The sequence below is a fragment of the Miniopterus schreibersii genome (genome assembly GCF_964146895.1).
Source record: "Miniopterus schreibersii genome assembly, chromosome: 5".
Taxonomy (NCBI): Eukaryota; Metazoa; Chordata; class Mammalia; order Chiroptera; family Miniopteridae; genus Miniopterus; species Miniopterus schreibersii.
Window position 1 is genome coordinate 58,441,616 of NC_138106.1, and position 18,090 is coordinate 58,459,705.

The 18,090-nt window shown below is 34.1% G+C and overlaps 1 protein-coding gene across 2 annotated transcripts in view; it reads left to right on the plus strand.

The window, feature by feature from the left end:
* The window catches only part of CIP2A (cellular inhibitor of PP2A), a 36,987-nt gene extending 27,220 nt beyond the window's left edge, over positions 1–9,767 (plus strand). Inside the window, exons 17-21 of one of the 2 annotated variants that reach the window (XM_081138547.1) lie at positions 4,043–4,239; positions 6,883–6,996; positions 7,209–7,291; positions 7,974–8,113; positions 9,101–9,767. In XM_081138547.1, coding sequence (XP_080994673.1) covers positions 4,043–4,239; positions 6,883–6,996; positions 7,209–7,291; positions 7,974–8,113; positions 9,101–9,271 — 705 coding nt within the window. In that variant the 3' untranslated portion in view covers positions 9,272–9,767. Of the gene's footprint in view, positions 1–4,042; positions 4,240–6,882; positions 6,997–7,208; positions 7,292–7,973; positions 8,114–9,100 lie in introns of those variants that run through there. The other variant, XM_081138548.1, reaches the window with a different exon arrangement.
* The last annotated feature ends 8,323 nt before the right edge of the window (positions 9,768–18,090 follow it).

Here is an 18,090-nt window from a genome sequence, read left to right on the forward strand (position 1 = left end):
CTCCACTTCACTCCCACCCCCTCCCCAGGCCTTTACCCTGTTATTGACTGTGTCCATGGATTATGCATATATGCATATAACTTATTTGGTTAATCTCTTCCCACCCTCCACTCCCCTTCCCTCTTTCCTCTGAAGTATGATCGTCTATTGCATGCATCAATATCTCTGGATCTATTTAGTTCATCAGATTCTTTTGTTCATTAGCTTCTTCTTAAAGAAGACCCTTCAACTTTTCCTGTAGTGCTGGTCTGGTGGTGATGAACTCCTTTAGCTTTTTATCTGTGAAGCTCTATCTGACCCTCAATTCTAAATGATAGCTTTGCTGGGTAGAGCAATCTTGGTTGTAGTTCCCTGTTTTTCATCACTTTGAATATTTTTTGCCACTCCCTTCTGGCCTGCAAGGTTTCTATTGAGAAATCAGCTGACAGTCTTATGGGAGCTCCCTTGTAGGTACCTAACTGCTTTTCTCTTGTTGCTTTTAAGATTCTCTCTTTGTCTTTAACCTTTGGCATTTTAATAATGATGTGTTTTGCTGTGGGCCTCTTTGGGTTCCTCTTGTTTGGGACTCTCTGTGCTTCCTGGACTTGTAAGTCTATTTCTTTCCCCAGGTAGGGGAAGTTTTCTGTAACTATTTTTTCAAGTAGGTTTTCAATTTCTTGGTCTCTTTCTTCCCCTTCTGGCACCCCAATAATACGAATGTTGGGCCTCTTGAAATTGTCCCAGAGGCTCCTTATACTATCTTCATATTTCTGGATTCTTTTTTCTTTTTGCTCTTCTGGTTGGATGTTTTTTGTTTCTTCATGTTCCAAATTGCTGATTTGATTCTCAGTGTCCTCTACTCTACTGTTGAGTCCCTGTAAATTATTCTTCATTTCAGTTCGTGTAGCCTTCATTTCAAATTGGTACTTTATTATGTTATCGATTTTCTCAGTTATTTCCTTAATAGTATGCTTAAACAACCTTATAAACAAAATTCTGAACTCTGTATCTGTTAGCTTGCTTGGATCTATTTCATTTAGTTCCTCTTCTAGAGATTTCTTCTTTCCTTTGTGACATGTTTTTTTGCCTCCACATTTTGGCTGCTTCCAGGTGTTTGTTTCTATGTATTAGGTAGAGCTGCTATGTCTCCTGGAATTTGTAGAGTGGCTTTGTGTAGTAGGTGTCCTGTAGGGTCCAGTAAAATTTATTTTTTAATTACAGTTGACATCCAATATTATATTAGTTTCAGGTGTCCAACATAGTGATTGGACATTTATGTACCCTATGAAGTGATCACTCTGATAAGGCTTGTATCCATCTGACAGCATACATAGTTATTATATTATTAACTATATTATCTGTATTATGCTTTATATTCCTTTGACTATTTTTATAGCTGGCAATTTGCACTTAATCCCTTTCCCCTTTTTCACCCATGCCTTCAAACCCCCTCCCATCTGGCAATCATCAGTTTGTTCTCTGTATCCACGAGTTTGCTTCTGTTTTGTTTGTTTATTTTGTTTTCTGTATTCTTTATGAGCTTTTCTCTCCATTCAACCCTAAATACTGGGTTTTCCCAGGATCATGTTCTAAGCTCTCCCCCCCATTTTTAAAATTTAAGTATAGTTGGCATACAATATAATATTCGTTTCAGATGGATAATATCGTGATTTAATGTTTGTATACCTTATGATGTGATCACCACACTAAATGAAGTAACCATCTGTCACAATGCAAAGTAATGCAAATCAAAACTACCATGAGATACCACCTCACACATGTCAGAATGGCTGTTATCAAAAAAGTCAACAAATAACAAGGGTTATCAAGGATGTGGGGGAAAGGGAACCCTCTTGTACTATTGGTGGGAGTGTAAGTTGGTGCAGCCACTGTCAAAAACAGTATGGTAATTCCTTAAAAACTTGAAAGTAGAACAACCATGTGACCCAGCAGTTCCACTTCTTGGTATTTATCCTTTCCCCCTTTTAGATGGAACATGGTTTCAGTCATTACCATATTAATGCTCCCAAATTTATACTCGGAGCCCTTCTTCCTAAGTACTGAATGACTTCTCATACAGCTCTATTTAAATATATAACAAATACTGTAAACTCAGCATAACCAATACTGAGGTCATCACCCTCCCTTTTTAAAAATGTATTCTTTCTTAGATATTCATTCCTCTAGTGTTCTTAGATTTCTCCAAACAAAAATGGAAATCACAGTTTACCTTCTGCAGTTAGTCATTTACCAAATCCAGTAGATTTTACCTAAGCATTACTTTTTTCTGTCTTTTGTCTCTCTTCTTGCCACTATTTGCTGCAAGTCAAAATTTTTCATTTCTCATATGAATCACAGCAAAGTCTCTAATTATGCTTCCTGTCTTCAGTGTAGTGCCCTCTTCTCAGCCATCTACTATATACAGCCAAGTCATCTTTCTTTTGTACTTGGTTCTACCATCCCTTCTTCCCCCCAGTGATCCATGAGGCCATAATCTGATCCTGTCACTCCTGTGCTGAGCATCCTTTAGTGGCTTACCTTCGGCTCAGAGATCACTTAAATTCCTTAGTTTGGCATGCTAGGATTATAACTACTTTTCATTCCACATCTCCTTGCATTTCTGTGCATTCTCTGCAGTCAACCATATTAGATTACTTTGCTGTTTCTGGAGCTTGACAGTCTTAGGTTTCCCTGACCTTGTACTTGCTCTTCCATGTCTGCAGCACCGTTTCCTCTCTAGCTCTTCGTATTCCTTCAGATTTTAGTTTAAATGTCTCCATTTCCCAGGAAGCTACTCTGGTCTTCTTCCTCTATACATCTACCCTGGGCTTCCCTCTTTATAACACTTCTCACACCATGTGAAAATTGTATGACCTCACCCACACCCTTGATGTCAGAGACTGTTTCTGTATCTAAACGGCCCCAGCACAGTACTTGGCACACAGTAGGGGCTGGGAAAGTTTGGTGTTGTGCTATGTATGTGTATGTACATAATGTATGCGTTATGAATGAGAACTTAGTGCAGTAATATGAATATCCCAGTAGATACAAATGGGATCTAGACAACTTGATATTATTTGTAATTATAATAAAATTCTCTGACTTTTGAAAGAGGCATTAAAATCAGTGATAAGTACCATACCTTTTAAATCTTCTCCAAGTAAAGGTATTCTAAAAAATAGAAATATATATAGCCATATTTTTCCTTTTTTCCTTATTTTAACATGGATTCATTTGGCTTGACTGATGATGGTATGTTGAGTTTTTCATAAATTCCAATAAAGAAAATTAGTGATATTAAAATCATTTTTTCTCTCCCTTCTCATAGCATATTTTATATCCTGCCTGTTGGACATGGCGTGAATTTTATTGGGGAATTTAATTTTTTACTCATTTTACTGAAAAGGCTTTTTGCAAAAATAACACTAAACAATTGGGTATTTACTGCTTTATAGACTCTGTCCTGAAGCGGAGAATAGCTTAGGTTTTCATCTGGTATTTCAAAATAAGTAGTATTTTTTCGACAAAAGACGAGGAATGTAAACTTCTTAGTCTAGTTATTTTCCTGCTACTTTGATGTTTTTTTCTTTAATGTTTTTTATCACAATTACTTTCATATTGAATCTAGGTTTTGTTCGCTGATTATGCTAGCTTAATCTTAAATGTTCGCTTATGCATCTGTTATATGGTTAAGATCTTTTTCTTAATTTTTGCCTGAAATGGGAAAACAGGTGTGCAGACTCTGACTTAGTGTTTACAGCTAGCCCCAGGGACTGTATCCTTTTAATTGAGTACTGCATGTACAGCTGCTTTCATGTTATTATAATTGTGTTCATTTTCATGAATCTGGCCATTCCGAGATTGTTTTGTCAGTGTAATCTATTAAATAAAAAACTATAGTAGTGTCATATTTATTAGAAGTAATTAAGTAATAAGTATATATGACTAATAAATTTTTATATAACCCAGTAGATGCTAGCCTATTAGGTATTTGGTAAATCTTTTAAATTGTAAAAACTGAGAGTATTAAAAAATGATATTGGAAAATTCCATTTTCTTTTAGGCACGGACACTTGCTGGTATGTTGAGAGAAGTTGAGAGAAAAAATGAAGAGCTTGGTGCATTGCTGAAGTCACAGCAGGCTGAATCAGAAAGAGCCCAGAGTGATATAGAGCATCTCTTTCAACATAATAGGAAGTTACAGTCTGTGGCTGAAGAACATGAAGTATTGACAAAATCCTACATGGAACTTCTTCAGAGGTAAATTAATAAATGTTTCTGTTTAAGGGTTAGAACCTATAATGAACACACAGCACTTCTTTTCTGTGGTCCTAAAATCCTTTTGTAAGCATTTTTATATATTCTGATAATACCATAAGGCAAGTAGTTAGCAAGAAACTTAGTTACAGTGAAATGAAGTATTGCTTACTGAAACTCAGTATTAAAGTTGGAAACAGAAGGCCTCTTTATTTCTTTCCAATTTGACTCTATTTCTTTTCATTTGTTCATCAGTTACCTGGGATGTTAGCAGGGCAAGGACAAGTTTTGTCTGTTTTGTTTACTGAGAAATCCCTAAGGCCTAGAACAGTGTTTGGTACAAATTAGACACACCATAAGTAATTGTTGAATGACCTTAGTTGTCACGGTTTATATTAGGTTTAACCATAAAGTGGTCATTTCTGTAGATCAAAAGTGGTTGAATATTAACACTTTCATGTCATTCAGCCCAATAGAATGGAAATTTGGGTGTTAGTGTTTAACTGATTTTTACATTTTTAGTCAGTATTTATCCTTAATGCTACTGAATTCAGTTTAGTTATATGCGACTATATTTGTACAATAAATTCTTAAAAGTGAATTGCTGGGTTAAAGGGTGTGTGCTTTTAAGTTTTTGATACATTGCCAAGTGTCCCGCCAAAAAGGCTATACCAATTTATACACCCACTAACAAAGTATAAGATTGATTGTTTTTTCCTCCCTTGTAAAACTTTCTGATCTTTTAGGCCAGTCTTAAAACTTTTGAATTATAAGGAAGTCCAGGGACAATTACGTATTTTCCACCAAACAGTAAAAATAAAAACACTGGTTAACTTGTTCCTTGTTTTAATATATATTTCGTGATTGGTTAAGGTTTGAAAATTTTTTAGTGTTTTATGCTGTTAATAAAGAGATATAGAAAATGGTTAACTTTGGCAAGGTCCATGTGCTTATTTGCCTGTCAATAAAAATGAAGGGTGGAAAATGTATAACATCTGGAAAATGTGTGATGACAAGGTGACCTAAAACAGGATATTTTCCTCCAGTGACAACTTTTTCCAAAGTCTGATTTAGGCAGCCCTGATAAAGTGAATTATTAGTGTTAAGTCAGGGTATAAGAGAAAGTAAGTTAGTGGTCCAAGAAAAATAGTGGTTTCTAGTACCTGCTGATGTTCGAGATAGTGATTGAAGAGCCAGGAAGTAAAACTCTTGCCTTGAGCAGCCAGGTGGGTAACAAGTAAATGAAGCTGGCTGGGGAAAACTCATATGTAATATTAGGGAATTCCAATTTAGATTTTATAAACTCTGTGTAGGACAGATAAAACACTTCTGCTGGCCAAATTTGGCTAATGAGCCAGTTTGTTTATCTTAGTACTTTGCAAAGCGAAAGGACATTTTATGATTATGTTAACCTAAAAAGAAAAGGCCAAAGTGAGAGGCAGCAAGTGTTTATTTGAGATCACAAAAAATAGCTCTTTGGGAGGCATTGATTCAGGCAGAAACCCAAATAATGTTCAAATTAGTGAGTGAAGGGAAGAGGTTTTTACAAGAAAGGGAAGGAAAATAATTACATAAATAAAAGGAAGGACTTTCTATAGGTGCAAATTAGCTAAGTTATTGTTTGGCTGTACATGGTGATGCTAACTCTAAAGAACAGCTTTAATTTTCAGTTTGGTAGTCAGGATGTCTGCTTTTTTGTTAGCTTTGCAAACAGTTCTTTTTTTTCCCTTAAATGTTTTTATTGATTTCAGAAAGAGGAAGGGGGAAGAGAGAGATAGAAACATCCATGATGAGAGAGAAACTTCAATCAGCTGCCTCCTGCATGCCCCCTACTGGGGGTCGAGCCTGAAACCTGGGCACATGCCCTGACCAATAATTGAACGAACCATGACCACCTGGTTCATGGGTCAGCACTCAACCACTGAGCCAAACCGTCCAGATTGCAAACAATTCTTTGAAATACAGTGTTCGTTTTGCCCAGTCCCAACATCATTTTTCCCAGTTCAAACATTCCATAGGTTTGAGGAGTAAGCCATGCATGGTGATTCCTCTGGAATGGCTGCCTTAGCTCTATTTAAAAAGTGGTTCCAATTATGTCAACTTTTCACACTTTAGTTGAATGTCACAGTATCACTCTTTTCTGTGTTTATCTTGCAAGTAAAATAAGCAAGACTATTAGATGCAGAGCTTTAAAGAGGCAAGAGAAATTTAGAACCCTCAACTACTTATTCATTAATTTGATATTTATAATTCAACATATAGTATGCTTAACAGGCTAATGATGACAGTCTTTTACAGAAATTGTGTCAGTTTCTGGACCTCACTATAAAGATAGCTGTATGTTATTTTACAGGAAATTATGTAATACAGTATTGTCTATAAAATAGAACTCTATATTTATAAATGTGAGGTTAATGGCCCACACATTGCCATTTCATAGTAATTTTTATCACCTCAGTCAGGCAAAACATGTCTTCATTGTCTTTTAGAGTTAATCTAACTCTATTTATGTCCTGCTTGTTTGTAACAGTCCTCTCACCTGCAGTGTATATAATTTGGTTGGAAGAAAAAATAAAGAAAACATTGAGTTTCTTTTCTTCATTTTGTTTTCTTCCATAAAAATATTACTCATCTCCTTGTCTTCAGGAATGAAACTGCTGAAAAGAAGAATAAAGAGTTGCAGATCACATGTGAGTCTCTGAAGAAACAAATTGAGACAGTGAAAAAGTTGAATGAGTCACTCAAGCAACAAAATGAAAAGTAAAATGTTTGGTTCTTTTAATTTTTTTGGAATTTTTAAAAACTGATTCTCTTTATATAGAACATTGTTTATTACAAATAAATTAATAGAATTTTAACTTACTTTAGGGTAACTACTATTCTTAGGAACTTTCTCTTAAAATACTTGAGGAGAAAAAGAAATGATAATGGTTCACTGATGTTTTCTTCTGTTTTGTTTTTCGTAACTTCAGAACTGTTGCCCAATTAATAGAAAGAGAAGAACAGAGAAAAGAAGTACAGAACCAGCTAGTAGACAGAGAATGTAAACTAGCAAGTAAGTAGCTTTTTATTTAACCAATTGTTTATATGGTAACATTATCTTGTGTTAATCAAAACATGGGTTTTTATTTTGTTTTTTCATTAGTTTCTACTTCTCTCATTTTTTTAACACCTTAAATGACATCCCAAACAGCTCTCCTTTTCTTGCCATAACATTTCAAAAAGCAATTTAGTTAAATTGGTTTTAAAAACTGGGAGTTATAGGAAATTATTGCCTTTTTAAAAATAAAACATTTTAAAGGAGCATAACAGCAGGTGGCAGTGCTAGGTAACTTTTAGTTACTAGTTTCTTAATGATAGCTCTGAAGTGTTCCACAAAAACATTTTTGTTCTAACTCACTTGCCTTAGAGCACAGACATCATTTACCTATATAATTTTTCATAGTTTTCTCTCTCCCTTTCTCTTCTAACCTGTAAGCTTTGAGGATTGTCCTTTCCCTTGTTACTGTATTTTATCTTTAGAACAGAGGAAGTGGGAAAGACATGGAGATTTCACATTTTTCTGGTACAGGGCAAGAGTTACTTGGTGTTTTTAATTCATCAAATACTGTAAAACTTTTATTTCCAGCAAGTTATTTCTTTGTCTTTCTAGTTGTCTTTCTTTTGCTCTTAAGACATAATAGCTACGAAAGCTTTTCAGGGTAAGTCAGTATAGCTGACTGTTTGTTTGTTTTAAGACTTGCAACAAAAAACAAAAGTCCAAGAAGAAAAAATTAAAATCTTACAAAAAGAAAGGGAAGATAAGGAAGAAACCATTGATATCCTTAGAAAAGAAGTAAGCAGATCTGAACATATAAGAAAAGAATTGAGCATTAAGGTAAGAATCTGTTGAGTTCTCATTTGCAGTAAAATGAAAAAGTCTTTCTTTGTGAAAAAGGTGAATTTGGATAAATTAATATTCTGTTTCTTTAGTGTAATTTTGTTTTGAAGATAATAGGATCTCAAAGTGAGAGACAATTGTTTGTTGTGAGGACTCTCTCACAATGTGAAAACCTGTATTTCGGAAAATAATAAAACATTTATTAAATATATACTGTTTGCCGGCACTTACTGCCGTTAAATGGGAAAGGAATACAGAAAAGGGTTCCCAGTTCTTTGTGTCACATACAGGTAAGCTGTAAATAGGCATATCGCCTCCTCTCTGATTATAGAGATGGTAATAATAATAGTAGTTCACGCTTGTTCAGAACTTTATGATTTGCAAAGGACTCTGAGACATTTGTCTTAATGCTCCTCACTTTGACAAATATATTAGTATATAATTTAATAATTATTTTCATCCCACAAACAAAACCGAGTGTTGGGTTAAGTTTTTGGCTCAAGGACAGTCACAGAGCTCAGTGGAATAGTGGACTTATATGTTCTGAATCTAAGCCCATTACTCCTCTGCATTGTCGCGGTTGCTTGCTGTGGAAGCTATGAGTGTCCACCCACTGTCAGGAAGATGAGAAAAGACCACAGTTAAAAGACTGAACAACTAAGAGCATAAGTGACAGAAGAGGCATGAAATTCCGTGCCACATTTACAGATTTCCTGGTTTTGCTTTAATGTGGTTATTTTAATAGTAATTCTAAATAGTAAAATGTAGTATTTTCTGCAAAATTTCAGTTGCTAGCCTTGATTTAAAGAGACAAATTGAATGCGTCTTCCTAACTTATTTTGTATTGTTTAATGATTACTTACCTTAAACTAATCTTTTGAAATGTTGTCTTACAAATGAAAAATAAGAACATCTTAAAATATCTGTGAAGAGACAAATGCAAAGTTGTTTGTTTTCCTCTTCCCCCCACCCCCAATTTCTTAGGCTTCCTCCCTAGAGGTTCAAAAGTCCCAATTAGAAGGCCGTTTGGAAGAGAAAGAGTCACAAGTGAAACTTCAGCAAGAGGAATTGAACAAACACTCTCATATGATAGCAATGATCCACAGTTTAAGTGGTGGAAAAATAAATCCAGAAACTGTGAATCTCAGTATATAGACATTATGTATTTATCTACTGGAGGGGGGGTGGGAAAGGTAATTTCTGACTGCAAAAGAATAGCAAATTATTACCTAATTATTAATTTAGTAAAGAACCTGATCTGATACATGATTTTATCTGGTCTTAAAGTTTTACTTCCTGTTTTTGGCTTTTATTGCTTAGAATCTTCTTTGGTTCTTACATTAGAATATTGTTGTTAACCTCCATCATTACTGTCTTTTTCTAAGGTTTTTTTACTTTTCCTTAGTTGCTTCCCACTCCCTTCAGTTTATTTAATTTAGTTTCATTTGTGATTATTGAGATTTTAAAATCAAACTTGCTTGACATAACAATCCTAAAGATCAATAAATTGGAAATGTGATTAGTAAAAAGAGAGAAGACATGATATAGCCAGAGGAGTTTTTCTCTAAAGCAACACAAAAGAAAATCAGTGAATTTAAAATAACTGTATTACTGCATTTAAAGTACATTAAGATATATGGTATAAGTTCTAAATTTGAAAAAAAAAGGGGAATGAATATAAAATAGTGTATAAAAATTAGAAAATAGCTGATGTGTAAAAATGACTATTGTTTGTCATATATGGAACTAATACCTTATAGAATTATTTATGAAATAGCTTTAGTTTTACTCTTTAAAATGTATGTTGGCCCACCTATATCATTTCAATCAATTATGAATTTCTTACAATTTGTGTCATATAACTTTGATTCTATCCTTGCTACATATTCAGAAATTTATTTGTTGTTAGTGCTGATGTGTATTTTATTTAATGTATTACCTTTCATTTAAATAGTTTTTAATTTGGCTGTTTAATTTTAAAGCATAGGTTAAATATTCTTTATGTTTCTCTTTAATACAAGGGAATTTTTCAGTACTCCTCATTTGAATCAAATGTTATAAGTAGTGTTTGAAAAGAGATTTTATATCAATATTTTGGTTGAATTTATGCTGCACTTTTACAACTTAATTTTACTTGTGTTTTTTTTACTATTTATATCTCCATTTAACTTAGGTGAACTTAGATTTACTTTTCTATTTTTCTACTATAGTATATTTGACTTTGTGTTTAGAAATTAAACATATTTTTGTAATTTGCTAATTACATTAGATAATATCAAACTATAATAATTTTACCTATCTGCATTTTGTTCAGTTACGCAAATTTTAAAAAGGAGCATTGTGCAAAGTAACACATTTTAAATTCTTATTCCATAAGGAGTACATTTTATTTTTTTGTGCAACTGCATGCATTTTCTGTTTAATATGTAAAATGTTTAAATGGATACATATGACTGAAGAAAAAAGACTGTAAAATAAAAAACAAATTTTTGTAAAATAAATAAACCAAAAGCTCCAGGGAAAATCAAACTATCTTTATAATTTAGACACACTCAAGACACTGAGCCTAGCCCAGTGCTATCCAGTGGACCTTTTCGTGATGGTGGGAATGTTCTACATCTACACTGTTGAGTATCATAGCCTTTAGCCACATGTGGTCATCGAACACTTAAAATGTGGCTAATGTAGCTGAAGACTGAAGTTTTAATATTATTGAATTTTCTTTAACTTTAATTGCCATCCTACTAGACAGTGCAGATCTAGTCCATTCTTGCAAGTATGCATTTATTTAAACCACTCAATTTGCCTGTTCTTGAAGACCAACATGGACAGAGGCTCCTTTTTTTTTTTTTTTTTTAGCAGCATTTGTTTTTTTTTTCCTTTTTCATATCTTTATTGATTTCAGAGAAAGGAAGGGAGAGGGAGAGAGGTAGAAACATCAGTGATGATGGAGTCATTGATCAGCTGCCTCCTGCACACTCCCGACTGGGGATTGACCCGCAACCCAGGCATGTGCCCTGACCAGGAATCGAACCCTGATCTCCTGGATCCTAGGTCGAAGCTCAACCACTAAGCCATGCCTGGCTGGGCTGCAGCCTTTGCTAATACAACAGTTTTAACTTGTTATTCTTAGTCTCTGCCTGAAGAGGAAAAGCGTACTTCAGTTTTAAAGGTGAGTGCTCATCAACCTTCTTCACTTCTCCTCTTTTTCCTAGCCTTTGTCTCTTGGAGCATCTTTCATGTTGTTCCTATTGATTTTCTTAACCTAAGGATGTTGGGTACCTTTTGTTTTTGCTTTTTGGTTCTGTGTGCCTCAGATTTAAAATCGCAAAACAAAAACCCAAAGTATTTGTGTGTGTGTGCCTGTGTATATTTTTCTATAAAAATTTTTTTATTTTAAGCAAGTTCAAGCCACCATCATAGAGTTTGACAAATGATCTGTGTGTGTGTGTGTGTGTGTGTGTGTGTGTGTGTGTGTGTGTGTGTGTGTGTGCGCACGCGCCCATTTCCTAATGGAGAAAACAAAAACTAAGTATATGCATCATTATATTAGAATTGTTCAGATCTCTAAAATTTTGCTGTGAAGAATTTGTTTTCAAGTGCACACTAATACAGTTCCTGCTACCATTTCCATTTGCTGCTTGAACAAATATAAAATATAGACTTCTCATCATTAAAACTTGATGCTGTGTTTTGGGGGGACATTGTCAGATTAGTGCCCTTTTAGTTTTATTCTGTGTTTTAAAAACTAGTTAATTTTTTTAAGGATATAAGGAGATTCTGCCTTGAGTTAGGACTGTTAGTTAAATGAAAATATGAATTTCAGCTTTTACCTGAGGCTCATTTACATATGTTACAGGTACTTCTAATCAAGGTATAGTCCTTAAAACTCATAACCTTATTTTGATTCTTTTTCTCTTTTTAAATAGTTATGCCTTGTATTTACAACTTTGCTTTTGACGTACCTACTGTTGAACCAAACACATGTCTGGTGTGTAACTTAATTCTTTTTAGGAGTCAGCAAACATTTTCTGTAAAGAGCCAGGTAGTAAATATTTTAGGCTTTGTGAAACATACAGTCTCTCTCACAACTACTGAGCACTGCCCTTGTAGCATGAAAGCAGTCATAGACACTACCTACATAAACGGGCATGGCTGTCCAGTATCATAGCCTTCCAAAAAGACTTCCTTTACAAAATCAGAGCTTTGCTTTTGGATGTTCTATCTTACTGATTGACTCTCCTATTATTAACAAGTGTGTCTCTTTGGCATATTTGTCTTGAGGTCTATTTTATTTGATATTAATATAGCTGCTCCAGCCTTTTAACATTTTCTGTTGGCCTGGTATATCTTTTTCTATCAATTTACCTTTAACCTATGTCTTTATATATAAATCTCATGAACTTTTAGACAGTATATAGTTGGGCCTTGCTTTTTTATCTGTTTTGACAAATGTCTTTAACTTTCACAGTCCGCTTGGAGTTAATGTTGTATGTAATGTAAGTGTAGAAAGCTTGCAGTTATGCCAACCCGTTTACCCTCTTCATCTTCTGTAATTGCCTCATATGTCTCATACATTACCAACCCCAAAAACAATTGGTAAGTTTTGCTTTATACCAGTATATGGAAATACCTTGGTTTGCAACACCGAAATGTAGTTACCTATTTGTATGCAATAATAGACACAAAGTACCTTGAATGTAATATTACTATTTTTCCCTTTGGAAATAATTAACCTGTGGGGAGATATTGCAAATAACTTGTTTCTTTCAACTTTTACCCACTAGTTTTAGCATCCACTGTTAATTCTTGCTTGAATCAATTATTACTCTGATGATTGCCAAATGGATATTTTCTTCTTAATGGGAGAAAATTGGACATTTTGGTAATATTATGATATTCTGTGAATAGCCATCTAAATTGCATCGTTTATTATATCATTGAAAAAATTAAAATATAGTACTTACAGTTTTATTATTAATAGAGTATGCACATTTTATGCATATATTTTCCCAAGCCAAGAATTTGAGATTTGCTTTCTGTAGTTTGAGAAAATAAGAGGTATGTTAAACATATTGAATATTTATCAAGCCACAGGGCCCTTCAGATATTATCTTCCTTTCCAAACCCCCTAATTTGAGAATTGTTCATTTAGACCATAAATTCTGTTTGTTTTAGTCACTTGTCTTGGTTCGCTCAGTGATCACCAAAAAATATTAAATGCCTATTGCCCCTAATGATAAATAAGTCTTCTGAATTAAGAAACTAATTGTATATTTTCAGCATTTACTTATATTCAAGGTATTTTTTTAAAAATAAGCAAAATGAACAAATAAATAATATAACCTATACCTTTAAAAGGTAGGTGATTAATTTTTATAATGTGGGCAATGAGCCTAAAAGTATTTGAAATTGTATGCCTTTGTAATCCATAAATTAAAAGGAAATAGTATAAATATTTTTAAAATCCATGGGTTCTTTTGAATCTGCAAATTACCTTGAAATATTACAGTTTTACTTTGTTCAGCATTTTGTAACTAATTGACTTTCTTCATGACCATAAGGCCTTTTTTGTTTCTGCTTGTGTTCATCTAAACATTTCAAAAATACCCGAGAGAAAATTATCACCATAAATGAGGTGCCATAATTCACAGAACCCAGTTTTGTTTTGGGGGTTTTTTTTGCACATTGAACTACAATATAGCCCTTCATAAAGGTCATTAAATGTGAGAAGTATCTTTTCTCCCAACTAACTGTACTTTTTTAGTTATGTAATTCCCTAAGGACCCAGTATTTATATGCTCTTGGTATCTCAAAAAAGGTAGATAATCCTAGGATACATAGCAAAGGGCTTTTTTTGTAAGGTCCAGCCAATGCTTCAAGAGAGGGTGACATTTTCAAAGTCAATAGAGTAGGTTGGATTACAGTTTCATTATGTTATTAAAAACTAATTTTCCACTAAGTAGCTGAGCATTTGGCAGGGATTTAATAGTGAACATGATTCTGTCTCTCCACTACATTATCTATACTGTTATTCCAGGAGTTAATTTCATCTCACTTATCTCAGAGAGCCAAAAGGTACAGTGTATTAGAAGTGTATTAGAGTAGCCTTACTTTTTTCTTAAACTTCAAATTAAAAGGCTTATGATTAGCCCTAGGAAAAGACAACACTGATCATGTTCAGTTAGGCAGGGTTTTTATGTACCCACAAATATAGACTAGTAGTTACTACCAACTAATTTGTATAAAACCAACAGTTAATTAGACCATGTTAAAGCTGAAAGGATCCTTAAAGAGCAGTGACCCAGGCCCCTCATGTTTCAAAAAGATATGTAAACTTTATATTGCATTTTCAGAAAAGGATCCCTGTGATTCCAATATAGACTGGTATGTGATTAAAAAATAAACATGCATTATAGGCAAATTCACTTATAGAAATTTATCTTAAGAAAATACAGACATGTACTAAGAAATAGGTACAGTAATATTACAACACTTTACTCTGCCACAAAATTAGAGATAATTTATATATACAGTAAGAGGAGATTGGTTAATTAGGGTAAAGTGTCATTTAATAGAATAACATGCAGCCTTTTTGAAATGATACTGAAATATGTAAGTTCACGGAAAGATTTTTGCTGTTAAGTGGAAAAGGCAGGAAACCAAATTATTTGTAAACAATGATTCATATATCTGCATTTTTTAAGTTATATAGGTGTGTATAAATATTTGTACATATACCAAAAAAATTGGTGGTAACATAAGAAACATCCAGACCTGTAGAGAACTTTTATATGAATTTATTTCAGCCAAACAGAATGGCTGGGAAGCTACATCTCTCAATGCTCCAGAGAATGACAGTTTTGCAGTTTCTCTCATGCATTTGAAATTAAGGAGGAAACTTAAGGAAGATTACATGAAGGTGGGAGAAAGCAAGGCAGGGATTAGATTGCAGGATAGTTGAGATTATGTTGTCACACTTCTGAGGCGTCTGAAAAAGAGGCATTTCGAAAGTGTATTAAGGTAGATGCACAAAAATAGACAGGGCTTGCTTAAGGCAAAGATACGCCTTTTACTAAAGTTATATGCCTGGGGCATGACTACTCCATGTTAGGAATTTATGGTTAGATCACCTGTGAAGTTACTTTCAGTAGAACCCTATTTTTGTGCATGCCTTTGAGCAATAAAATTATGTTCAATTTTGTTGTTTATTTGAATTCTCAATTTTTAAAATAAATGCTACTTTAACTTTTAAAAATCATGTTTTAAAACATGAGTTTTATAACCACGTCTAACTTTAATTTCTGACTCTACCTCAGTTATCTGCAAAATGAAAATAACACATGCTTCATAGTATTGTTATATATTTTTAAAATACAAATAAAGCTCCTGGCTTTTAGCAGTTTCTCAGTGTTTCTCTTTTGGAAGGGGACTAGAATAGAAACTTTTATTCCTTTGTCCTTGGTTTCGTATCTCTTCTCAACAAACTTGGACCAGTTGTACAAAGTAGAATTAAGAGTAAAGATTCTGCATTTTCAAGAGTAGTGTAAGGTGGTAAGGTTAGTACTGGAAGTTAAATCTTCAGATCTTCAAAGTGTTCTTGTCTACACCTAGGGAAACAATTTTATTGACTAAAACTAGTCTAGGTTGCTCTTCTACTTAATTTATTTCTGTTTAGTGTTAAGTAAACATTTTTTCACTTTCAAAGAAGCATTTTTCATACTTTAAATCAGCCTTCTTTTGGTTATTGTAGCCTTTTCCAACTGATGATTGTACCTACAAAATGTATTATGAAGTTATATGATGTTATTTCTTTAATTTCTTGGAAAAGATTATGAGGAAAAGACATAGTTGAGAAAAATTTGCTAAATTTCAAAACAAAACAATATGTCTAAGACTTGGATCCTGTTATATTCCTAGATCTTTCAACATATAAGGACACTACCAGCAAACAAACTTTAAAGAATATTTTGCTACTTAAGCCACATATTTGTAATAGTCTTACTGATACTCCACTTTATATAAATTATAGTTGTTTTATTCTGTGTTAATATTTCTATTTAGAAATGTCATTTTCCTATTAGCCTCTTTTTAAAACCCCAAAAATGTTTAGGGCCATGTATTTCAAAGTAAAGATTTATGCATTGTCTTTACAGAGATATGAAAATATAAGCTTTAGTTGGAGTATCAAGGAAGGATTACAATATTGGAAACTTGTATGGAATCAAGAGGAGAGGTAACAGGGTGATAGATATTTGAGGCTGGCTTTGTAAACACCCTTTAGGAGAATAAGCAAGGTCACCCTGAACCTTTAGCCTGAGCAGCATTTCATGCAAATACCCTTGAGATTAGACTAATTGAAGCCATGACTGAAATTGCTGCTATCTTTGAGCTGCTAATCTGAATAGGAGACTCAGGTATTGATGTTGTGGATTGATCAGGTAGTAAAATGTCTCATTTACTATGGTGCTTGGATGGGAACTGAACTTCTGGTCATTTGGGTAATATTTTCAGGGCTTGTGCTACTTTGTCAGGTTAGTTTGGTGATGATTACATAGTAATCAAATGTACTTATGTCTCTTTTGGATCTGTCCCATTCTGTGGGCAATAATATTACCTTAATTTTAACAACTATGAGTGAGATTCTTTATTTGGGGAAAGGATCCGGCTAAGGAGTGGATTATAAGCTAATGGTGCAAAATCAAACTTTAAGAAAAGCATGGACTTCCACTTTCCGCTCCGACATGAGCTTGGAGTTGTCTCTCCCACCCTCACAACAAGAGAAAAGCTGAACAACCTGAAAAATCCGTGACTTTTCTTAGCTCCATCAGAGAATTGAAGTCACAGGACTAACCACCATCTTGAAAACTGTAGAGACAGGTGAATTCAGAGAATATAGATCAACTTACCTGAAGCGCAAGCCTGGCAGGAACACGTAAATGGGAACTTGGATGAATTGCTAGAGGCTATTTTACTGTGTGGATTAATTTAAGAATTTAGGCTGCTGGGAGCCCTCATACTTGCATACTTTCCTGAATTATACTTCTGAGATCCCTACCAGGTCCTCATAGTGAAGATCAGAGAAAACTCACCTCATCTTTGGCCTGGGGTAGAGAGAAAGTAACCCTTTTGGGGTAAGCCCAGGACATTCTCTATAACGCAGGAAAAACTCTGGCGACCAACATCTCATGAACCTGTCTACCAAATTCTCAACAAAAATTAGCAGATTGAATCCAAAGGTGTATAAAAAATATAAATCACAGCCAAGTGTGGTGTAGTAAACTGTTACATCCGTACAATGGGATATTGTTCAGGAATAAAAGGAAACAGGAAACTTGAGTGCATACTGCTAGCTGAAAGAAGCCAACCTGAGAAGCTTGCATACTGTATGATTCTATCTATATGGCATTCTTGAAAAGTCAAAACAGTAGCAGTAGTAAAAACTGGTTGCCTGGTGGTGAGGAGGGGAGAGCAAGGAGGACAGATAAATAGGTGGAGCCTAGGTGATTTTTAGGGCAGTGAAACTACTTTGCATGTTATTGTAATGGTGGGGACGTGACATTCATTTCTCAAAATCCATGGAACTCAAAGAATGAACCTTAATGTAAATTGTAGTCTCTGGTTACTATATCAATATTGCTACATGAATTGTAATAAATATACCACACAAGTGCAGGGTGTAAATGATGGAGGTGCCAGGGGTAGGGTGAGGGTCTGCAGCTCTATCTGCTTACTTATTCTCTAAATCTAAAACTATTGTAAAAAAATTAAGTGCAAAAAAGAAAAAAAGTACATGGTGATAATCCCTTTTACCCCTTTCTCTCAGCCATCTAGTTTCTCTCCACAGAATTATGGACTTGTTACCAGTTTATGTAGCCATAAAGAGATGTGCATTACATACAGAGATGTGTGTGCATCTGTATGTTCTTGGTGGGTTACAGAAATAGAAGCATGCTATACATGTCGTTCTGTAC